Genomic DNA, 25,335 nt, shown 5'->3' on the forward strand with positions numbered 1-25,335 from the left:
AATAATAAAAAAGAAATCAGTCACACTGACAAATATTTTTAAGAGATAAAATTAAATTTAATCATACAACTTAATTCTGTATTTAAATATTATTGTTTTAAAATGTAAACAATATAAAAATTAGTGAGAGACATTTTATTTCTTTAAGACTTTGAAATCTGGTGTGTATTTTACACTTATAAGCTGGTTTCCACGTGGACCAGCCATGTTCTGAGGGCTCTATAGCCTCTTGTAACATGAGTTGTCAATTTACTGAATGCATAGCTCTGGAAGGACTTAAACTGGAAATTGGATCCCAGGAGCAAAGTAGGACAGATGAAGGCAGCAATGAGATGAAGCGGGGTAAATAGAACTTGGGACCTCCCTACTTCCCTACTCTTACATCTATTCCTAAGTCGTATTTTTGCTGAAAGTCATTCCTAATCCTACAAAACCACATACAAACTTTTAAAAGAACATAAGCACTGGAGTTAGATGCTTGATATTGTCTTGAACAAGTTACTTAAAACCCTCAGTTTCTTCATCTGCAAAATGGGAATAGTATTAATACCTCAAGCATAAGGTTTATTGAGAATTAAATGAAAAAATGAATGTATACACAATAAATAATCCCTGGTTTCTGGATATTTGTTATTGCATTTGCTGTTATTAGCTACTTCTACAAACTAAATTTGTTTAAAAATGAACTATAGGGCCGGCGCCGTGGCTCAATAGGCTAATCCTCCACCTTGCAGCGCCGGCACACCGGGTTCTAGTCCCGGTTGGGGCGCCGGATTCTGTCCCGGTTGCCCCTCTTCCAGGCCAGCTCTCTGCTATGGCCAGGGAGTGCAGTGGAGGATGGCCCAGGTGCTTGGGCCCTGCACCCCATGGGAGACCAGGAAAAGCACCTGGCTCCTGGCTCCTGCCGAGATCAGCGCGGTGCGCCGGCTGCAGCGGCGGCCATTGGAGGGTGAACCAACGGCAAAAGGAAGACCTTTCTCTCTCTGTCTCTCTCTCACTGTCCACTCTGCCTGTCAAAAAAAAAAAAAAAAAAAAAAAAAAAAAAAAAATGAACTATAAAACAGACAATCAGATATTTTTAAGAGTAGGAAAAATCAACTCATTTAATTGGATTTTGCATCCTCATGTACACAGTGTATTGCAGAAAAGAAATTCAAAAGATACTGCATTACCTTTAAAAACACTTTTGTTTTTAATCAAAAGTAATTAGAACTGAATACAAATGAATGATTAAAATTTACAAGGAAACCTTGCCTTATTTTTTATTTGAAAGACAGACAAAGACAGGTACTCCATCCGCTGGTTCACCACCCTAAATGCTCCCAGCAGGTGGGACCAGGCCAACCCATGCCAGGAACCAAGAACTCCATCCAGGTCTCATGTAGGTGAGAGGGACCCCAGTGTTTGAATCAATAGCTGCTGCTTTTCAGGGGACGCATTACCAGGAATGCTGGATTAAATGCAGAGGAGCTGGGACTCAATTAGAGACTTAACCGCTATGCCGAACTCCTGGCCCAGAAACTCTCTGTTAAATGCCCTATTGTTAGGGTAGTGAGTGAGCCAGTGAAAGGAGTTACTCTCGTTTTCTGCATGCCCTCCTCCTCTGTCTTTTACTTAAAGTCCTGAAAGTCAACAAAAAGAACTAATTCAGGCAAAATCTAAGTTCAGTACGAATGTGAACTAACTTTTTCACAATGTAAACTATGTACACTTTTTCATGTACACTTTTCCACAATGGCATGATCAGAAGGCCAAGTAAAGAAGCATTCAGGCCAAACCCCGTCTATTGAAGCTTTGCTGGGAAAAGAGCAGGAGAGAGATGTTTCCGGAGGATGCACTTTAGACTGGCACACACAGTCCTTTGTATTCAAAAATAAAGTGTCATAATTCTTACCCAAAAGAGAATGATGAGAGAGAACGCCGTGCCGATGCTCATTATGCCATGTGCATCTTTCACAGGGATATTGTTTAGAATGAAAAAGATACTGACAAATTTCAGATGCAGGTAAGTGGCGAGTAAATGCAGGATGTACTTACACATCCATGCACCGAAGGCTGGAAGGCTGTGAACCACACTGAGTGAAAAAATGTACTGAACCATCAATTTAGTAGGTCATTTTGAATGTAGGCAGCAAAATGGCTGTGTGCATGAAAAGCCACTGCTGTATTTTGAGAGAGCCTTTCTAAGAATCCTGAAATATTAATAACATGGTCTTAATGTAGTTGAAGACAAAAGAATGTGTTAAGGGTAGCAAGGGTTGCCGAGAATAGCACAATGACAATTTTGTATTTCCTGCTTGTGCTTGGAAAAGCAAGAGGAAAAGAGGGTAAAAATAGCATGTTTAAAGAATAGCAGCCTTCAATTTTCCAAATTGATATTAAACTCTAATGCCCATATGAATTCATGGACATTTATTCTTGTTAATATAGTAGTACCTGCTTTGAGGAAAAATAGAAAAAATGTAAGCTTACACATTCATTTTTTTCTTTAAGTTTATATACTATGAGGGGACTTCAGGAAGTAAATTAAAAAGTTGCGTTATCTTTTAATTCCCTCTTCCCGTGAACCTTTTAAAGCCTCCTCGAATATACATACAAAAATTTCTGCTTTAACAAATTGGAAATGACATCCTCCGTTTTGATTTTTGTGAGTTCAGTTTTTGAAGTGGAAGTAAGTAGTCTTATCAGATTAGAAGTTGAGGAAATAGCAATGCCCTTTTTTTCCTTACAAGTATTTTGATTATGCTGTTTTCACCTGACGATGATTCGTCACTGGCCAATTTTTGTTGCCATAGTTCTTCAGTTCTCACTGTGAGTTTTTAGATTTTGATGGTTGATAAAATCGAGGTGTGCAAGAATCAGTCAGGACCATGCAGAGTTTTCTCAGAAAAAAATAAATAAAAGCCATTTGTGTCTTCTTGGCAGCAACACAAGATGCCCCAAGTGGCTTGTTCTGAATGCGACTGACTGAGCGACAGACGGGACCCAGTGGATTTGCAACTGTGTGCAGGGACTCATTGCTTTTGATGTGGGAAGAACAGGCTTGACCCTTTGTGCTTCTTCCTGCCAAAACCCAGGCTTCTGATTTTAATCGAAACCCTAGGGCCATCTTAAGCATGACCAAAATGCACCTTGCAAGTTGAACCTTATCTAATTATGCGATATGTGTAAACTCAAGACACATAAATCTCAGTCATTGGAGCGATTTGTTTTTCTAAGATGCTCTGGTCCAGTGAAAGACGAAAGCAAATAAGGGAGAGATTGATCTCTGAGTGCTTTTATTGTCGGTGCTCCACACATCATAAAGTTTTGACTCGTTAAAGGAAATTCCATAAACAACTTTAGTTAATAAGAGTGAAGTAACTGTGCCTTTCTGAGCTCCTGCTAAACTCCCTTTCCTCTGGCCATTACAAGAGCCTGATTAAGAAAATGCCAACAGGATATGCCAGAGCAAGGAGCAGGCTTCAAGTGGAAGCCATATGTATGCTCCATGGATAAGAAACAGCAGAGACACTGTTACCATATCTCCTCAGAGAACCAAGCGGTTTTGTGAATCTCTTTATCTACCGATTTCTGTAAGACCTGCTGGATTGCTAGCATGGTTGATCACTTTTGGTGATCAGGCCAACGGGAAATGTTTGATGGGTCTTTATCCCAGCTGGTGGTTTTGATAGTATATCACATCCTAGGATATGATAAATGGAGAGAACAGAGAGTGAACAATGACGCCAAGAGTGTGTGTAGCTGACAGTTTTTTGAAACCTCTGGTGTAATGCAATAACTTTATTTTTAACGGCCTTGCCTCTGTGGATAGTGTTAGTCAATTTTTATTTCAGATTGAGACAGATTTGGGAGGTGATCATGATGGGTATAGAAGAGGGGAAAAAAAGAGGGGAAGTAAAATCGTATTAATTATTTTTTTATTATGAGGTTGCATGGAATTATTGAGTCTTTCCACATTAGTAAAAGTAGTCCTGAGTGTCAATGCGATGTTTATGAAGGTGAGATCATGGAAAGCATGTCAGGTGCGTGAAGAACTATATGACCCGTGTTCTGTGCATCAGCCTCTTGGGGAGGTGTGTGCATTGCAGGAGAGGGGTGCGGAAAAAACAGAGGGAGAGGGAAAAACGGAGTGTTTATTGACTTGAAAATAAACACAAAATATCTCTTTGTACATCTAAAAAAATTTTAGCATGTTATAGTCCAGAATTTATAGTCAGTAGTTTTTAATTACTTGTCCCTGAAATTGTGACCCATGTCTTATAAACTCCTGGCCTTTTATACTTCATCGCATTTGTTGCTCTTTCGATTTGGTCCTCTCTGTAGCTGTAATTAGGAAATAATCACCAACCAATTTTTTGTTAGCACTTGGACACACCTCCAACTGATTGGCTAGAGACCATGCCTGCTCTCAGATTCCATTGCATGTGCCTAAGAGGCTTTGGCTGCAGGACACTTGGGGTTCAGAGCTGGTTGCTGACACTCACCAGATGCACGGTCTTGCCCTAGTAATTAAGTGCTCAAAACTAGAATTCCTCATGTCTCATGGAAAGATGCTAGTATGCCTAAGGAAAAGGCGTGCTGTAATGATTAAATGACATGATGCATAGGAAGCGGATCTGGCATGTAGAAAGGCGTGCAGTAAACTGTAGTTGTGATTTTATTTGATGCCACAAGTTCCAAGAAAAATCCCTGCCCTAGGTTGTCTGTCTCCTGATCCGGAATATTCATGATCCTTAAAGAGTGACTTTGATCAGCCAGTGTTTTGGGTTGCTGATCTGCAAAGCCGGCCACATGGATCACTGATGATTAGCAAAAGTCTCCCTTTATTTGAACCAAGGAAGTACCTTCACATTTTGCTTTGCTGCATTCACAGTGTTTTAATTTTTTTTTCTTCTTCCCTGTAGCTTGCAAAATCGGATACTACAAGGCTCTCTCCACGGATGCCACCTGTGCCAAGTGTCCACCCCACAGCTACTCTGTCTGGGAAGGCGCCACCTCGTGCACCTGTGATCGAGGCTTTTTCAGAGCCGACAATGATGCTGCCTCCATGCCCTGCACCCGTAAGTGGTGTGCTTCTCTTGTTTCTGTGATGCCGACAGCTTTCATTACCACCTAGCAGGGTACTACCGTGATGGAGGTGTGTGGGGGGAGGGCAAATTAAATCAGACATGCATCTCTTCTCAATCATAGCAGAGGAATGCATATGAAAAGAAAGGGTCTTGTCCCTGTTTGTGCCTTCAAGACACAGCTGCCAACAGACTACTTTGTGCAGCAGACATGGAATATTCAGGGTTTGTCTGACAGTGTAATTAGAGCTGAGGCTGAAATTTATAAATGGTTTTACCATTACATCGAGGACTCAGGGAAGCTTGACAGATGCAGGAGGAGCAGGTATAGGGCAGGGTTTGAGAATGTGGTTTCAGTGTGTAAAAGGCGCAGCTCCGTGTGCACTGAGATCATTGCTTGTATTGTCATTACACGTCTTCCTTCTTTCCTCATAGTTTTGTGTTCATAACACTGAGGCCTGGAACCTAATAAATGCTTGCTTAATGATAGGCACTTAATAAATGCCGGGTTAATGAATGGATGGGGCCGGCAAGCTTGGTTTGAAGGGGTAGAGAAATCTCTTCTCATACTTTATATGGACAATGTTCCAGGCATTCCTGTCCCTTTTGTGTTTTCTCTGGGCATCACAAGCCCACAGTGGCTATGACATTCACCAGGACAAGGAACATGGGCCCTGACGTTCTACCTGTGTGTGTCCCTTAGGCGAGGGGGCCCACACACCTTCCAAAGACTTTCAGTTTGTTTATCAGCTCTCTGTTCAGTGGCTGAGACTGCTGAGCCTTTTAAGTCTCTGTTTCCTCCTCTGTAAAATGGACTAAAAGTAAATGTTGAGACTTCCTTATCTGAAATGCATGGCATCAGAAGTGTTTTGGATTTCAGATTTTTTTTCTGGCTTTGGACTATCTGCAAATACATAATCTGGGGGATGGGATCCAAGTCTAAATACAATATTCCTGTATGTTCATATATGCTTTATACATATAGCCTGGAGGTAATGTTATACAATATTTTAGTGTACTTTCATTTTGACTGATTGTCACATGAGGTTAAATATTGAAATTTCTACTTGTGGCATCATGTCAGTGCTTCAAAAAGTTTTGGATTTTTGACCGTTTTGGATTTTTGACCGTTTTGGATTTGAATTTCCAGATTAGGGAACCTGTGTGTTCTCCATGACTGTTGGTTTTCAGTAGCCTCAAGTTATTTTCATGCTATGTAAAATGGATAAAATGATGCTACTTGATACTACATAGCTTTACTACTATGGTTGTTGTTGTTTTGTTTTCTAAGTACTATAATTTCATTTTAGCCATCCCAATATCATGGAAAATGAAAGTTTTTTTTTTTTTTTCCTGGTTTTTAAGTGGTTGAGGCTGCTGTGAGACAATTGTGTAGCACAATAACCAGCCACCTCACAAAGAGCAGTGAGACTGCAGGTCCAACCCAAATTTGTAATAAAATTGCTATAACCTCGTTTCTTTTATAACAAGAGACAACAGTAATGGTAATAAAAATGATGATTTTATAATTACACCCAGGCAGTATATTAGGTACTTTCAATAGACCTTATCACATGGTTCACACTATAATGAATCTGTAAGGTAGGAATTATCTTCATTTTATAGGCAAGGTAAGTGCAAGCTCAGAGGTGTGAAGGAACATGACTGGACCACACCCCATCCGGGTTACAGAGCAGTCAACCTAAGACTCACATAGTTTCTGCTTACTGGAGGGCTCTGTTGTATATTCTGCCAGGCCAAGCATAAACTTCCAGAGTTAAGGTATTAGGGTCAGGGTCAATGGGTTAAGCTGCCACTTGGGACACCCGCATCCCATATCACAGTGCTGGTTCCTATTCCGGCTCCTCTGCTTTCCATCCAGCTTCCTTCCATCATATCCTCGGAGGCAGCAGACAAAGGCTCAAGTGCTTGGGCCCCTGACACCCACCCACACAGGAGACCCAGATGGAGTTCTGGGCTCCTGACTTCAGCTTGGCTCAACTCTGGCTATTGTGGGCATTTGGAGTGAACCAGCAGAGGAAAGGTATCTCACTCTCTCTCTCTTTCTTTGTTGGTCTGCCTTTTAATTAGATGAAAATAAACAGGTAAGCATTAAAAAACAAAAATAAAGCCAGTCTTTGGTGTAACTGTAAATAGTCCAGCGTTTCTTTATTTTCTTCTCTTTCTTTTCTCTGGCCACTTTTGTTTGACTTGCTCAAGTCTCAGCTTTTTTGTGTCCCAGTCTAAATATTTTTATGCTGTGTTGCATTTTGGGTGAATAGTTTAGTAAGGTTTCCCAACTCTATCCACACCATTACCAACAACTCTAGTTATGGGATTTAGGACACAACAGCAAATTCAAGGGGAAATGCTCTGGTCTGATATTTGAATAACTGTCCTCTATTTGCATCTTGTAGTCTACTACTTACTTTGCACACAGTTAAAGATTTCATTTGGTTGAGGTTTGGTTTTGTTATGAATGTCATGAAGTTCATTTTTTTTTTTTGAATGGCTGTGGGGCCTGGCTCTTTCTCCTGGGTACTTTTCTGTCTCATGATTCTTACAGTTGTCTAGCATTTTAGAGGGTTTTGTGCCATTCATGCAGTTCCTAAATTTTGCTTCTTGCAAGTTTTGGGACCCTCCAATGATTTCTATACACCTGTGTTGAAGGAGCATTTGCCATATGCTTAACACTTAAATGGTGTTTCTTGTGTTTCTGTAAGTATACATTGTTAGCTTTGTCCTGAGGATGCAAATAAATAAAAGAAAATATTAAGTGTATGTAGATGACCAGAAAGTTTAAAATTAAAATAAGTTTTGCATTTTTCTGAGATTTTTCTCAGCAAAGTTATGGGAGGAACACTGGTGGCTTTTTGGGTCACTGAGTAAAGCTGCTTGAAAATACCAATGCAAAAAGTGATCTTTTTCCTCTTGCTCTGAGAACTGCTTCTCCCACACTTTACTGTTTCAAGGTCTTGTGCATTACTTTAGAGGTTATTACAACCCACTGACTTGACACCCAGTGCTTCTCTGTTGAAATGAAGCAAAGTACTGATGGCAATATCACAGACCTGCCAGTCAGACAACCTTGTCTCTAACCAGGAACCAAGCTTGCGAGGTTGAGAGCGTGTTTAACTTTCCTACGATCATTTTCCTGATCTGCAAAAAGGAATTCTCACTACCTACCTATGGGGTTGTTTTAAGAATCAAACAAGAGAATACTTGCGAGGATCTCACCTGTACTAGGGAGCCAGTAAACGTTGTTCTTTTCCTCCTTTATCTCGAGCTTGTCACTTTCTTCCCCAAACTACCTCCAGATTGCCATTGTATGTCATTGTCTGTCTATTTGTGGTTGTCAACCTTGGCTGCACAATTAAATCTCTCAGTAGCCACACAGCACCCCAAGATCTCTGGAGTACTGCTCAAGCATCAGTAAAAGTTGAACATTCCTTATCCAAAATGCTTAGAATCAGATCTTTCAGATTTCAGAATTTTCTGATTTTGGAATATTCACGTATACAGAGTGAGATATCTTGAGGGTGGGACCTAAGTCTAAGCACAAAATTCATTTATGTTTCTTATACATCTTATGCATATAGCCTGAAGGTAATTCTGCACATTGTAATAGTTTTGCGCATGAAGCAAAATTTCATAGTGTGGATCTTGCCACTTTGTGGTGTCATGTCGGCTGTGCTCAAAACATTTTGGATTTTGGAGCATTTCAGATTTTGTATTTTCAAATCAGGATACGCAGCTTGTATTTCAAAAGTTGTCCCTTAATTTCGTTGTACAGTCTGTATTGAGATGACTTTTTCGCACGGTTGAATTTTTAAGTTCTCCATCTCTCCTCTTCTCTCTCTCTCTCTGACTGTTTCGACATAAATGTTAACTATATAAATTTAAGACACCTTTTGAAATAGGGATAACCAGGGGGTCGGCCATACTTTGTTAATAGATACTAGTAAGTTAGGAAGCAGAATTAGAATCTACTTCTAAGCCTCTTCCTCTGCCTCTGGATTTCTCCCATGCTGTTGAATTAGTGGAACTGCATTGTCCACTGCAGTAACTGTTAGGCCCATGGGGCTATTTAAACTTAGAGTCATTGACATTAAGTCAAAAATTCAGTTCCTTATTTACATTTGTCACTTTTCAAGAGCTCCCTGGCCACATGTGGCTGGTGGTGACCTTTCTAGAAAGCACAGCCATAGACGTTTCTGTCATCACGGAAAGCTCTGTTGGCCACTGCTGTGGTAGACATTTCAGTAGAGAAGACAGTGGGAATCTCGGGAAGAAGCTCTTGCTCAGATACCCCACAGAGTAACCCTCCTTCTGGCACCCCTCCCCCTGCTTTATCGGATTCTCTTGACAAGATGTGAGGATGGAAAGGAACATAAACATCAGGGATCCTTTCAAACTGATTCCAGCTTCTAATCAGTTCTTACCAGTTGGTTAAGCCAGGTGACAAACCCAATTCCCTTGTGCTGACAGCCATGATAATCAGGCACCCTCTTTGTTCATTATGCTGTCTTTAACCCCAGCATTCTTATGCAACCCTGCATTTAGTGATCGCTCACTGTGACGGCACACTAATGAAGAAATAAAACACACTATCTGAGACTCATTCTTCTAGCCAAAGAGAGACTCTGCTCCACTGGCTTGTAAAATCAGGTTTTTGTTCACTTGGAGAACGATTAGGCCAGGTGAATACAAGTAGCATTGGCTAATTTCGAAGGAGATGCCTGGGAAGTGTACACCATCTGCACTGCTGGTGGACTTAAGAGAATTTATAGTAAGTAAAGTTTAACTTTGAGAAGATTTTTGATGGAGTCTTGGTTAGGTTAGCATACGTGACGGCCATGAGAGGTACTGAGAGAGATTTCAACGAAAGCATCTTCTGAAGGTTTCCAAGAAAACAACTCATACCTGTTTAGAACAGGGAGTTTTAGAACAGTGCCTCTTAAACATCAATGTGCGTAGAAGTCACGTGGAGATCACCTGGAGATCAGTTCACAGGGCAGAGGCCAGGCTTGAAGTTCTGCAGTTCTAACAAGTTCCCAAGGTGATACTGAAATAAATTGCTGGTTGGATCCTCTTTCGGTTAGCAACGGTTTAGACTTGTTGTGCAGTAGATGGAAGGAGACTGGAGGTCCTCTCTGTATCTGCTACTTTCAGGTCAGTAGTGACTTCTTCTAAAGGTATTTCAAGGATTCTGAACATTCTCCCATTATAGAAATTGGATACTTTGTCTCCTATATGGAAAAAAGTAAACTTGTTTTGGCATCACATAACCAGTTGTACACATGGTAGAATGTTTCTGCTCTGTGTTCCTTGTTTGGGTTTTGGTAACCCATTTAGGCCAAGTAAATGTGTAGGTTGACTACCAACAAAAAGTCAAGAAAGCTAACAGAGTTTTCTGACAACATTGTGAGTAGGACAGACTCCATTGCTTTTACGCACACAAAGATGCTCTTTAAACTGATAAAGGAATGTTGATTTTGTGAATCATTTCGCAGCATGAATTTTGATGTGATCTTTATTAGTGGAATTGATATCCTTTAACTCTGCAGGTAACTGGCCCCCTCCCCATCCAGATCTCGTTCCTTTCAGTTTGTAGTGCAGTCTGTCAATCAGTGGTATTGGGAGGGGCCACTGCATGCCTGTGCAGGGAGACTTTTGATTGCCTGAGTCATTTAGATGCTTGTTTAATGATTGGAGTCAGAAATGTCTTTTTTGTCCCCATGGGGAGACTGAGCCAAAGTTATAGTTAAGGTAGCTTTCCAACACCTATTGTGTTTCAAAATATGCTAGAAAAATGCATTATAAAGGTAGTAAATTGGATTTGTATACCTAGAAAAAATATCTAATTTGTTATTTTGCACCTTTCCTTCTGAGCACCATTACCAGAGTGCTTTTCCGTGTGTTTCAGTTGGAAATCTGTCCTTGTGCTTTTGGGTGCTCCTTATTTAACTTGTTTGATGAAACTTATTAGAGCCTTGTGATTGGGAGCGCTCTGTAAATGAGAGATTATTATTTGAGATTGCCGACTTGAAGGGCCTTCACCAATCTGTAAGTAAACGGCCTTGAATAATTCAGTCAGCTGTGCCAAACAAACAAAGAGTGATTGATTGATACTTACATGTGGCCTAAAATATTCCAAAATTGCAGCTTTTAAGACAATTTATACTGGAAGAGCTTAGAGCTAATGAGGGCGAATTTACCAAGATCTATGACGAAAGGTCCTGATTTGAAAATGCTTTCTGCAGGTTTAGGTTATCAAGAAATTGAAATAGCCAAGCTCCAAACAGCAAACATCACTTACTTTGCCTTTACATTTGCCTTTTCTAATTGAATTTAGTGCACCGCTCTATTTCCTCCAGAAAGTGTATTGTTTTAAAATCACCATTTCACTTCTATTACTCAAAGTCCTCGCTCCTAATGCCTTCTGACAGTTATCAACATAATGAGCCATAATGAAATGATGAGCAATCTTCAGTGCAAACCCAACGTCAATCCCACTGGTGCTGTGTGACTGTGTTGTTCAAATTTGAATGCAAATTAAAATAACATCGTCCTTACTTGTTTCCAAGGTCAGGAGAAGAAAGTGACTCTTTCTCTTTTTCTTTCTTTCCTTTTTTTTAAAGTGCTTTAATATTGGGAATCTCACATTCATTTTCAAACAACCTCTTGAAGGTGCCCCTGATGTTCAGTTTAATTCTCTACCCCAAAGATTTACATGCTTAACAGTCTGGCTAAGGGATTTGGAGAGGGTTGTCTAGAGTGAGGCTTTGATGTATAAACCATAGGATAAAAGGCAGCCTTCAGTTTCAAGTAAACTATTTTTTTCCACCCAACAGCATATTTCTTTTTGCTTTTTAGCTGCAAGTAACTAATAATATAATGATCAGAGTGAGGTTTATTCCATGGAATAAGTCAACGAGGGTACAGTTAGCTTTAGTGAAGGACTAGTTAGTAGAAGCGTGAGAACAAAAGCCCAAGGTTACCAACGTGTCATTAATGAAAGCTTTTCAGAAAATACTTGGGTTGATCTCTGACTCTTCTACGCAATCAGTCATTTTTATGAACATATTTTTATGAAAAATCTTAAATCCAAGATTTCCACAGGAATTTATTTCATGTCATTTATCAAATTTGTGATGTAGTGCTGTAGTTTCATAGTGCATTCCATTTGTCATAGGACAAAAACTCAAATTGAGACACCCAATCCCCATTGCCAGATTATGTGGTTGGTTTTCAGTTCCGAACATGTGGTCTCACTGCCTCTCAGCCAGTTGATAAGCCAGCTAATGTGTCTATCCCTGGCCCATGCAAACTAATCAAAGCAACTGAAGACATTTTGATGATTTGGAAGCAGCCTCCAACCCATTTCTTTTCTAGTTGTTTCTTCAGTTAGATCTCAATAGTTCAAGGCCTGACATTAGCTAGTGAGTAATCCACATCCTTGTCTCTTCCTTTTGGATCACCCTTCAGCATTTTAACCATTGGAATAAAACATCCCGAGAGAACCAATTCATGATTTTTGCTTATCATTAAGGATGCAGGAGAAAAGAGCACCAGGTTTACTTGCTGGAAGGCGCTAGTTGGATTCCATGCTGATCACCTGCCATTTGCTTTGCAAAATTTTTAAAGCTTCACAATACTTCACAAAAGTCAGCTATAACTTCATGGAGTTTTAAAAAATAGGCTGTTTTAGCTTTCCCTTTTCTCTCCATTCTACTTTTCAGTTTATCAGCCCAAGACTGTCCATTGTGGATTCACTGTTTAAGGAACACTAGCGTATGCTGCAGTGAAAGGCTTAAATCAACTGCCCATGCCACTTGGCCAGGTTATTACTATTTTTCTACCACCATGAATAATTAAGAGTGGCTTGTCACCAGACAAGTCCTGTCATCTCTGGATGGCATTTTGACACTATTCATGGAAGTCATACACTGGTTACTCACAGCATGCTTCTATGAAGCAGAGTCAATTATACAGTTTTCTGAGATCCCCTGGGGTGACAACTGGGTATCTTCTTTGCTATCAGCATGTTGATTTTTCTTTCATAGTTCATTCTTGGTCCACATTCTATCAAAACCCATCAGAAGGTGAGCTGGGGGAACAGTCCCATTATAGAGATATAATTGCTCCACCCCTCCCCTCCTGTGAAAAGAACCCTGGGAAAGAACCTTTAGTATAAACTCCTGACTACTGTGTTGCATGAAAGGAAGGAAGCAGGCACAAAGGATAACCCAGCTAAGACAAGAGCATCATTCAAGTGATACTAATCTTGAAGGGCAAGGAACCAGGAGCAATGTAACTTCGGGGCAAATTGAGAAAATAAGAATGAAATGCCCACCTCGTTCCAATAAAGAATCCATAGGCATGTTACAATATAGTTTTAAAATCATTTGTCTTTAGCCTTGGAGTGAGGGCTTTTGAACATAGCCTTGAACATATTGACTATATTAAATTGAATGAGTTGCTTAACTTACCTTTGGTCATCAGATTGCTATGGGTAATAAATACTTTTGTCAGATTTTATTACAGGGATTAAATAAGGTACAAAAAAGGTGCTTTGCAAGAGATATTAATGTATAGGATAGATAATTCTAAATTGAAATGGCCAATCATGCTTTTTTTGATTTTTAGTATTGTTGTTTCCCCTTGTTAAACTGAGAATTTGTTTTATAAAGTACTGCAGCCATAACTAGACACCTTAATAGAAAGAGACTAATCCCCCTTGTTAGTCCAGCAACTAAAAGACAAAAGATTCCTAGATAGGTGAATGGGAAAATAGATACAACAGAAAGTTAGTGATGGCAAAACCTTAGCAAGGAGTTAACCTCTATAGGAAACCAAGAATATTTCATGACAGCACCAAGTGATTGATGCATCCAAATGGTTCTTTTTTTTTTAATAATGGACAGCTCAGCATTGGCTGCATTCATTGTTAAGACACATAAACTGCTGTGATAAAAGGTTATGCACTGTTCATATATCTCAGAAGAGGTGTCCCTGAATAGCAGTCTTTATGTAAACTAACCCACAGCAGCAAGGGCTGGGAGAAAGCAATTAGTGGTGGCAACATATACAACTGTCAGGGGGAAGCATGGGCTTTGTTTCAGACTCAAAACGTAGACATCCCAACCGTTTACTTGGCCTTATAACCTGTCTTTCAGCTGGAGAGAGATGAACAACAAAAGCTTAGCTGAAAGGTGGAAGGGTTTTACAGCTAACTCACCGAAGTATTATTGACAGCCCAAAAGTTGCACATGATTAATGAAGCTATATGAAATGGAGCTTGAGACCCAGGGTGCTTCTTCCTTGGAAGATGTGTCTGACTGTACCAGCTGCCTTGGCATTTTAGTGGGGTGACAGTGGTGCTTAAAGAAATTGATCATTTGAGAGTTATGTTCTGCCCATGCTCTTTGGGGATCTTCCTTTCACATCCAGAATTAATTTCATGGCTCAGGCATTGAATTTTAAAATGGTGATTAAAAATCAGTTAAGTATTAAAAGTCTGTGATAGCTCTAGAAGCCACTCTATTACGAGTCCAGCTACTTTGTTTTTTTCTGCCATCTATCTCCTTGCCTTGGTTGCAGATTTGAGTATTTTCTTTTTCAGTATTTTAGTGTGTGATTGCTTTTTCTCCTTTCTTCTCATTTTGGCTCAGTTTTTGTGACATGGACAAGTGCTCTGGCAGTGATGCTTCTGATAGTGAGCTGGACTGGGCTGAAGAATCAGCATCCATCCCTGTGTTCATCTTGCAGATCATTACTGAGCATCTACCAGATGCCAGCCATTGTGCTAAGGGTCAGGTTGTTTGCATAAACCAAAAAAGAGGAAGGATTCCTGTTCTGGAGGTTCTGTGGGAACCTCCTTAAGGACCTAAGGTAGCCCTTAAATGAACAAGATCATTGAAGCAGCAGCAGAGGATGGTGCAGTGGCGCAGGGCACAGGAGGACTACAGTGTAAAGAGAACAGTCAGGAATGAGAGTTAAACCTCAGGGCTAAGGAGTCATTGATGTGAAGTGGGGGGCATCAGAGATTAGCGTTCTAGGCTGAGCCACCAATCCAAAGCATTTGAGTCACAAGTTTTAAGTTTTGCTCTGAGTCTTCAACCTGTCCTTTCTCCCTCCGTCTTGGGGTCTGTTGGCACTTTAATTTTAGTTGTTATAAAAAGCACAACTTTCAAATTTAGATGGCACATTACACCTTGTGTTCATATGCATTAAACCTATGGTAGAGCTCATTTCATGCAGACCCACTTCTAAATAGGGAAGGGGTGAAACACACAAGGTGCAGACAATCTAGCTTAGGCTTTCCATGGAATGGTTCTTACCTGACTCATAGATCACTTTGGAGATATTTGTGACTTTGAGTTTGGTGTTGGCTGATAGTGTTTGAATGACCTTATTAAGACTCATACAGATTTCTTGTGGTTATGTAAATATTACATTATCCCAAAGGGCTACCTTAAGTCCTTACATATTAAATCCTGACATAAGCCATCAAGTGCATTCTTTAAACTACTGAGGAATTAAACTTTAATCTAACCATTGGAAGGAAGAATTAAGATGTGTGCAGGGACCGGCGCAGAGGCTCACTTGGCTAATCCTCCACCTGCGGCGCAGGCACTCCGGGTTCTAGTCCCATTTGGGGCACTGGTTCTGTCTCAGTTGTTCCTCTTCCAGTCCAGCTCTCTGCTATGGCCTGGGAGGGCAGTGGAGGATGGCCCAGGTGCTTGGGACCTGCACCCACATGGGAGACCAGGAGGAAGCACCTGGCTCCTGGATTCGGATTGGCGCAGCGCGCCGGCCGTAGCAGCCAGGGGGGGTGAACCAACGGAAGGAAGACCTTTCTCTGTTTCTCTCTCTCACTGTCTAACTCTGCCTGTCCCAAAAAAAAATAAAAAAAAAAAATGTGTGGAATTACTGGAATTTTATTTTTTGCTTAGAATACTGTCTTCCTTAGATGTCTCATTCACTGACTTCCTCTAAATAGTTTCTAGTTCATTTCATAATTGATTAAGGAAGATCAAGATTCCTTTTATGATATAACATGATACAGTATGATGTTTATGATATGCTATCGTAGTCTTTTGCGTCTGCTATCATTTGGCTGCAGTGTTTTTGGGGCTTAATACTGTCAAGCTCCTGTTGAATGAATGCAAAGTGACATCTTCCTAGAAAATAATAATTATCTACTGAGGTACCTTTCACCAGTACCTGCTGTGTGACGGAGAAAGTATTTCACACTAGAGCAGTAAATGGATGTTCATGAAATTCATCCGCAATGGCAGGAGGTGCAGTGCCTATTTTTTTCCAGAGCAATGAGAAGCTCAAGAAACAAACTAGAATATTTCACATGTTTTATTCCTTCCTTAGACAATGAGATTAGGTATCATTTGGGCTTGAGAAGCAGGCTTGTTTCCTGAGCTCTGTAAGTGCTTGTAAGTTAACTAGGGACTCCTGGACTGAGCTCCCTGTAGCCTCAGGATATGCTGGAAGTCTCTAGACATAATTTTGTGCAAAATTATGGGGATATCAGAGAGCACCTTCCTGGGAGAAAGGTACACTGCACTCATCAAATTGTCTGCAGCATTGATTGGCAAACCAGGATCTCAAGGCCAATTTCAATTACTATCTATATTTTGTAATTAAAGTTTTCTTGGAACATAGCCATACCCATTTGCTTAGGTATATTGTCCATGGCTGCTTTGCAGGTACAATGGCAGAGCTGAGTGGTTGCCAGAGACCATATGGCCCATAAAGCCTAAAATATTTACTATCTGTCCAGATAGTAAAATTTCTTTACAGAGAGGCGTGCCAGACCCTGCTCTAAAGATTCATAAACTAAGGATTATTGCATTTCACTTGTTTCTGGTAGTATAGCTGTTATCTGTGCTACTAAATTTTATTGAAAATGTGAAAGTAAGTTTAAACATGAAAATTTTAAAATAATGTTAACAAGCTTGCTCCACTTTAGGGGATACAGAGAGGAGGAATTTGAGGCTTCTGTGTGAATTTCACAGGGAGTTACAAGTACAACCACAAAATGTAAAGGAAGGAAATTGATTTGCTCTTAAAGATATGCAAGTGTTTGATTCATTTATAGAAGTCTTCTGATCATGACAATAAAATTAAAGGAAAAAAGACTGAAATGAATTTTATTCAGATATAAACTTTTCCTTTTCTTCATACCTGAATAATTCATCATTTTCAATCAGGATGGAGAAAGAAAAGTCGTAATAACCAACCCTAGTTTGTCAAAACTTTAACTGATGGAGCACACATTTTAAGTTCCCAGCCGTAGTGGTTGGTTTTACAGCCAAAAAAAAAAAAAAAAAGGCAGCACACTTGCTCTTACATCCAGTGCACAGAACATCCATTTTAGTTTCCTTTAGTCTCTTTCCTTTTCCTCTAGATGCTCTACCCCTGCATCTAACTATCTAGGAAGCTATCGGTGAAGTATTATAATGAGTCAGAATATATTTTTCCTCTCATCTAGAAAATGTGACAAATGCAACATTCAATCAATATTTTTTGAACAAATGAATGATTCTACAATCTCTCCCAGCAGGAGTAACTGCCAATAATTGCTATGTAACTCTCCTTGTAAGCTCAGGATATGAGCTTTTTCCCTACTTTTTCCAGAGGAATTCTCTAACTATTGAAAATAGGGGGTGGGGAGAGAGGGGCAGTGAGGGGCTTGGAGACACAGGCATCCCATATGGACACCAGTTCAAGTCCCAGCTGCACTGATTCCTATCCAGCTCCCTGCTAATGTGCTTTAGAAAGCAGTGGACAATGGTCCATGTACTTGGGCCCCTGTACCCACATGAGAGACCCAGAAGCTCCTGGCTGCTGGTTTCAGACTGGCCAGCTCTGGCCCTTGAGGCCATTTGGGGAGTGAACCAGCAGATGGAAAGTCTCTCCATCTCTCTCTCTCTGTAACTACCCTTCAAATAAATAAATAAATCTTTTTTAAAAAGAAAAGAAAGTAAGAACTTGTATTAAACTAGTTGCATTGAGATTCTGCTTTATAAGCTTAATGTTAATGAATGTGTTTATGAAAGAATGACTGTGAGTAGAGATTTATCTCAGAGAAGCCTGCATTAATTCACACACTTCCTAACACTGCAGGTAAATGGATATAAAATACATTAAAGGACTTTGCTAGTTTTCCAACCATTTGTCCATTCATTCATTGACTCATCAAACTTATTGAGTTTGCTATAAACTAGGAACCATGAAAGACACTGGAAAATGATGAAGACAGCAGTTCTCTTGAGGAGCACCTAGACTGATGATAAAAGTAAGCGTGGAATGGATGTTTGATTAGGAAGACACCTTACCTGTTCCAAACAAAGTAGGGCATAGAAATAAGGAAATGAAATGTAGAATAATACTGTAAGCAGGACTTAACTGCTGGTCCCACATTCAGGCTAGTAGTGGGTAATTTTGAAAAGCACAAAATTTTGCCATTCATAGGGACCTCCAAGCTACCTGTTGTCAGTGCCCAGTAGGTATGATGTCAATGTGGTTACTAGAAAATAAGAACAAATTGTACAATTATCTCTTCCTGCTGTAATACTCACACAGTGATCCTATGATAGCCCTGGGGGATTGCCTCCAGGACATCCACAGATGTCAAAATCCTCACATGTTCAGTCTCTTCCATAAAGTGGCTCAGTATTTGCATAGAACATACAAACATCCTCCCTTATACTTTCAATCATCTCTGTGATATTTATGATACCTGTCACAATGTAAATCCTATGTAAATAGTTACACTGTATTGTTTAGGGAATAATAACAAGAAAGAATGCATGTGTATGTTTAGAGAAGATGCAAGATTTATTTATTTGAAAGGCAGACACACACACACACAGAGGGAGAGATAGAGACAGAGATCTTGCATCTACTGGCTTACTCTCAGATGGCTGTAATGAATGGGTCTGGGCCAGACTGAAGCCAGGATCCCGAAACTCCATCCAGAAGTACCACATATCAGAGGACCAAGCGCTTGAGCTATCACCTGCCACCTTCCCAGGCACATTAGCAGGAAACTGGATGGGAAGTGGAGCAGCTAGGACTTGAACCCTGCACTCCGACATGGAATGCTGGCATTGGAAGCAACAGCCTAACCCACTGTGCCACAAAATCGGCAACTTTTTAAAACCTCTAGTTGATTGAATCTGTGAAAGCAGAACCCATCTATGCAGAAACCAACCGTATTAGTAACTGCAGTGTACTGGCAGGTGGACCTATTTCTGATGAGAAGGGCAATCTTACGTCAGAAATTTAACTGCTCCTAAATATTTAGACACTATACTGACATAAATGGAAGAGGAAATAATCTACGTTTATTGCAAGTGAATTCTTGTTGCTCCAAATGCCTGTTTTCTTTCCAGCCATCTCTACAGGTGATTTATTTTCAGTATGATGGTGCATCCAGATAGGCTTTTAGTTGTATTCAAGTCCATTTATTTCCTTCATTGTCTTGGCTAGAGGATAATTTCTTTTCTCAGGAGGTGATGTCCCCTCCCTATAAGTGGACAACCCATTGTTACATGTCTATCATCTTTGAATTGACAAGAGTTCACACACACTCACACACACACACACTCACACGCACTCACACAGAATCTCCAAACCACAACACAGCCACCATTATGATTTAATTTGTAAAGCTTCCACCCTTCCTCAGATCTTTGCAACATTAAAATCCAGTGGGTGCACTTTTCTATTTTTTGTCTACCCCTGTGTAATAGACCAGTTTCTAGGATGCTACTCTGTCCACATACAATAATCACTCTCTATGAAAGCAAAGCATGAAACACATACAGTATAATTCTCCAAAACCTCTTCATGGTGCAGCAATGAACCTGGACCTGCCTAGTTCTCCATCTTGCCATGAGAGTCCCTTAGAGACGTTTTTTAAGAATTCCTGGGAAGGGACGCTGGCTGTTCCGGGAGAGCTTTCCTGCCAATTCTCCATCTTCAATCCTGCAGCATCTTTGTATTTGTTTTCCACGTGGCGGTGTTATATCTCCTAGTACTGTGACCGTTGGGTTTTCTGCTCCATTTCTCCTCTGTTTAGACATTGCCATGCCCCGTCCTACATACTAATTGCTGACTTTTTGCCTCTGTGGTGCTTGATTCATTGTGTCACATTTTCCCATGTGAAAGTGGACCAGGAACCTTGGCGAGGAGGTTAATGGATTTCAGAATCACTCTTGTTCAACCCTGGAAGTCAGAGCAAAATGAGAGCCAGTGGTTGACCCATTTTTATAAACCCAGCCATGCCATAGGCACTTGCGCTGCAGGCTGGTAATGGGTTTCGCGGTGGTGGCAAATGTTATGGAATTCACACATGGTTGAAGATGCATACACTCCATTCTCCTACCTTTACCTCTCAAAGTTCAGCTAGAACTTCTGATCTTGTTGTCATTATACCTTCACTGAAGAGCACATGGTGGAATAGAAATAACCCCACAATAGAAGACAATATTTTTATATTTTAGTCAAATTCCACAACTAATTAAATGGTGTGAACTCTTAGTGCTATCTGATCCACTTTCTGAATCTCAATTTCCTCATCTTTGAAATGAGGGCATTTAGCCAAATGATCTTTAACATCTAATCTGCCTCTTAGAATCCGTAATTTCTCTAACTCCATTAATGTGTTTGAAAACCAGATATTTATCATGCTACAGTCACTGTGCCAAGGACCATAATTAAAATTTTAAAATCTAAATATTAAACAAGAGTTTAGATTTTATTTCTGAGAATTTCGGTAAGGTGATCTTACTTTTTTTAAAAAAAAAAGTTTTTATTTATTTATTTGAAAGGCAAAGTAACAGAAATGGAAGGAGAGAAAGAAAGATTTTCCATATGCTAATTCAATCCCTAAATGTCTTCAACAACTGGGGCTGGGCTAGGCTGAAGCCAGAAGCCAGGAGCTCTCTCCAGGTCTCTCAAGTGGATCCTAGGAATCAAATACTAGGGCCATCATCTGCGGCCTCCCAGGCACATGAACAGCAAACTGCATGGGAAGCAGTCAGGACTTTATCCCTGGCATTTTGATATGAGATGCAAGCATTCCAAGCAGCTGCTTACTACATTGTGCCACGACACCTACCTCTAATCTAACCTTTAACACAAATCTCAAACATTTTTTGAAAAAATTTTAGAATTTTTCCTTTAACATTCGTAGTAAGGGAAGTGGGTCTTAATGCTAAGCAAAGTTTTTGATAATTAATCCCAAGAGGGGTTTGGGAGAGCCTGCTTGTCTTGTTAATGTAAAATCTTCAATTAAATGGCATAAAGTGAAAAGGAGACTGCATTGCCCTTATTAAATGGTACCACCAAAATCTGCTGGCCATTCCTTACTGCAGGCTGAGAAACAGATCTTGCATGTGACGACTTAGTCATGGGTTCCTTCTTCAAATTCCCTCTCAACCTCTGCCTTGGAACAATGCATTCTGTCCCAAGTTCATCCAGGTCTTCAGCTAACTTCCTTTTCCTCAGGAACATATACAAATTTCCCTCAAGACAGTCATTCCAAATACATTAGCAATGGTAAAGATACAGTAATCAAGAAACCTCAGGTTTTCATTAAAACTCATTTTGGCCCTTTTCATGGAAGACCAAAATGGAAAAGAAACAGAGAGCTCTCCAACTGTCATATGAATAAGTTTTTCATGTGTGTGGTAGGTGTCTTTTCAATCTTTTAACACTGGCTCAGATCAAGAAAATTTCCTGTCTGTTCTCCCAGCCTCATTCTTCCGTGTGGTAGCTGTTTGTGTCACACCTTCTTGGCATAGAAAGACTAATCTGCAGCAAGAGGCAAGAAGTTCATCATAGTCTATATTTTTCTTATTATTTTAAACCAATCATTATGTGGTTAGTGATCAGTTACCTTATTTCATAACAACAATGGCCGCCATTCATATTTCAGAAGTTACTTGATGTTGGTGAGAATGAGTACCTTTTTAAGCAGCCTGCTGCAGCCCTGCCCAGTTGAAGGGTGGCAGGAAGGATCTGGTAGCTTTGAGCAGTCTCTGACAGCTGTATCATTGACATCTCCACATTCCTGTTAAACTGGTTCCTACTAATCAACCATAAACAGCTTAGCTCAACTGCCATATAGAACTGCGGAGGCCTATCTGTACATTTCTGTTGATTTGATTTGCTATTGATGACGTACTATACTCAGGAATGATTTTTCTCTAAAATAGGTATAACTATTAATTTACCAGAGTTCCACAACAGCCCTGGGAAAGACAATCCCATTCCTATGCCCGTTTTTTAAGAAGATAAGATAGAGACTAGATAAGTTATGCTATTTTCCTGCCAACTGAGAGGGAAAGCCTGGGCGTGGAGCCCATTTGCTGTAATGTTGCTTCGCATCTCAGAGTGGCAGTTGATGCTATGTTTGTTTGCACAGGATGAGAATGGCACTCAACGTACAGCCTTCTTCCATATTGTTCTTTTAAAAGATCTTTTTGCTGGCTGGATTTGCTTTTTGCTTTCATTGTCAAATGGGCCCAGCGTACTTCTTAAAGCCATGAAAAATGATACGAGCTCTTAGTGATCCTGAAGGGATATTTCCGTTCTTGGTGTGATGGGTTCTCTCTTCTTCCTCCAGGCCCACCATCCGCTCCCCTCAACCTCATTTCAAACGTGAACGAGACATCAGTGAACTTGGAATGGAGCAGTCCTCAGAATACAGGTGGTCGTCAGGATATCTCCTACAATGTGGTTTGCAAGAAATGTGGAGCTGGTGACCCCAGCAAGTGCCGCCCCTGTGGAAGTGGGGTCCACTATACACCACAGCAGAACGGCCTGAAGAGCACCAAGGTCTCCATCACTGACCTTCTAGCTCACACCAATTACACGTTTGAGATCTGGGCTGTGAATGGAGTTTCCAAGTATAACCCTAGCCCTGACCAGTCCGTTTCTGTCACTGTGACAACCAATCAAGCAGGTAAGAATCAGATTACTTTATTGTATCCTCTGAATGTGCATAAAGAAAAGGCTGTGCTGATACCCATGGATGATAGCAACATTCTACAGTGGACGTAGACCCCATGATAAACCTACCTGCAATGCAGAGCATACTTAGAAGGGTGTTTAATCATTCAGCAAACATTTCTTTGAACATGAACTGAATGTTAAGCCTTGTAGTAGGTGGTAGAAGTAAAGTGATGAGTGGGGGAGTCTGACTGAAAGGGAATGGCACTGTAGTGAACTGAGTCACTCCTCCATGCTGGACTTCCCTTGTGGGAGAGTCATAGTGGGCATTTTAATCACAAGTGCATGGCTGGACATCATAGCATTGACAGATGATATGTGATTATAAAACAGATTTTTGCCAACACAAAGATCTATCTTGGCATTTGTTGTATTTTCTACCAAAAGCCTTAGTATCTGTATATTTGATCTTGACCTCTAATGTAAAATTGTATAAATAATCTACATGGGCCCATATTGGAATCACTATGTAAATGCTTGTGTGGTTAGGAAAGTTTGCCTGAAGTTATATACCAGTTTTGTAGCCATTTTCGTAGTGGAATCCATGGATGATATGGAGACATGAAGCAACCAGTGTGAGGGTACTTCACAAAGCTCATGGAAAAATGGGATCCAAGATAAGTTTATGGAATAGATGTATAGCCTCATTATCAAGATGCTGGTTAAAATACTCATGTGGCATTGATTCCTGACTCCAGCTCCCTATTCCACCTTCCTGCTAATGGAGCCCCTGGGAGGAGGCAGATGATGGCTCAAGTAGTTAGGTCCCTGAACTTTATGTGGAGAATGGGATTGGTTTCCCACTCTTGTCTTCAGCCAAGCCCAGAGCCATTGCAGGCATCTGGGGAATGAACCATCAAATGGGTTCTCTCTCCTGTCTGCCTGTCTGTCTCTGTTTTGGTGCAAATAATTTTGAAAGCATGCCTGATCTTTTCATAGTATTCAATTCTATGAACTTTTTGAAGACCTCTCATATATCCCATTTCCTGCCTTACTTCCTTCTAATTGGGATGGGTAGAAAACAATTTCTGTTTGTGAAGTACTTCTGCTGAATTAATTGCAGACTGTCACAAAACCTTGAATATCAAATGTTTCAAACTCTGGATTTTTTAGGACTTGGTTCTTGACCTACTCATCTGAAGTCCTTCCCTGAAAAAAGTTTGCTTCACTCCATTTTTTTCTATTGCTGGGTTCCTATTATTTCTGGAGAGTTCAGAACAGGAAAGAAAGACTATAGTTTAGCCTCTTGTGAAACTCTTAAGGGCAGCAAACATCGCCGGAAAAGGATCATAAATTGCCAGCAATCCTATTGCCTTTTGCTGCACTTTTTTCTTAAATGAATGTTTCATAAGTGCACTCTATAGTTAAGTAAAATATCTGTACTAATTGATCCTATGTTGAAAAGTACTCCAGCATCCTAATCCAAAGCCATTATTTTTCCATTTTCCCCGAATGCTCTAGAATAAATAAAAAGTTAAGACTTGGAGAAGATTTTGAACAGCAAATTGTACTGGAATATGTCTCCAGTTATGCAAGTGTCAACAGTCTTTCTAAAATAAGTGGTGTGAACATGTCATCTGGTTAATGGTCGTTGGTTTTATTTTTCTACAAAGACTAGAATGGTGTAGGAGTTTTTGGTTGCATCACAAGTACTCCATGATTGCCAGCTTTTTATTAGTTCTCTTTTGGAAGAAAGCAGTGGAAACATCAGACACAGATCCTGGGAACGTACATAGGTTCCTCTGAGTTAGAAGGAGCCAGTTCAATACAGAGTGGTCACTGCACCCCTGGTGAATCTGGTCTTGTGACCTGATCAATATGCTTACGTTCACAACTGTTCCACATTTTTGGCTGTCTTTAAACCCATCGCTACATCATGTTCTTAACTGAATTAAAACTAGAAATGGACCTCTGGAGGCCTCAGCAGTACAAGGTGAAGTCATTCTTTTTGGCAGATGAAAGCCCCAGGGAGACTTGCCAAGAAGAGGCTGGGCTCCCCCAGATTCTGGGGGAGACTTTTATTACTGTCTATGTACCAATACAAGCCAAGAGATTTAGTCAACCCCTAACAGGCCAAAAGGCCCAAGGAGCACAAAGAAGACACGCTGAAATCCTCCAAACACATTGCTAGAAGGGGAGAAAAAGTTGAAGTCATGTGAAATGTAGGTGTAGTTCTTTCAGATCTAGGAGAAAAAATGGACAGGAAGTTCCTGTGCTCCAAGGA

General features: G+C 40.4%; 1 protein-coding gene across 2 annotated transcripts in view; it reads left to right on the top strand.

Annotated features, from left to right (window-relative positions):
- EPHA4 (EPH receptor A4) overlaps window positions 1-25,335 on the top strand; it is a 157,856-nt gene that overhangs the window by 68,819 nt on the left and 63,702 nt on the right. For both annotated transcript variants that reach the window (XM_002712496.6, XM_008259229.5), the window contains exons 4-5: window positions 4,908-5,063; window positions 22,726-23,064. In XM_002712496.6, coding sequence (XP_002712542.1) covers window positions 4,908-5,063; window positions 22,726-23,064 — 495 coding nt within the window. The remainder of the gene's footprint in view (window positions 1-4,907; window positions 5,064-22,725; window positions 23,065-25,335) is intronic.

Source organism: Oryctolagus cuniculus, chromosome 3, assembly GCF_051225735.1.
Source record: "Oryctolagus cuniculus isolate XC-2025 breed Fujian yellow rabbit chromosome 3, ASM5122573v1, whole genome shotgun sequence".
Lineage (NCBI taxonomy): Eukaryota > Metazoa > Chordata > Mammalia > Lagomorpha > Leporidae > Oryctolagus > Oryctolagus cuniculus.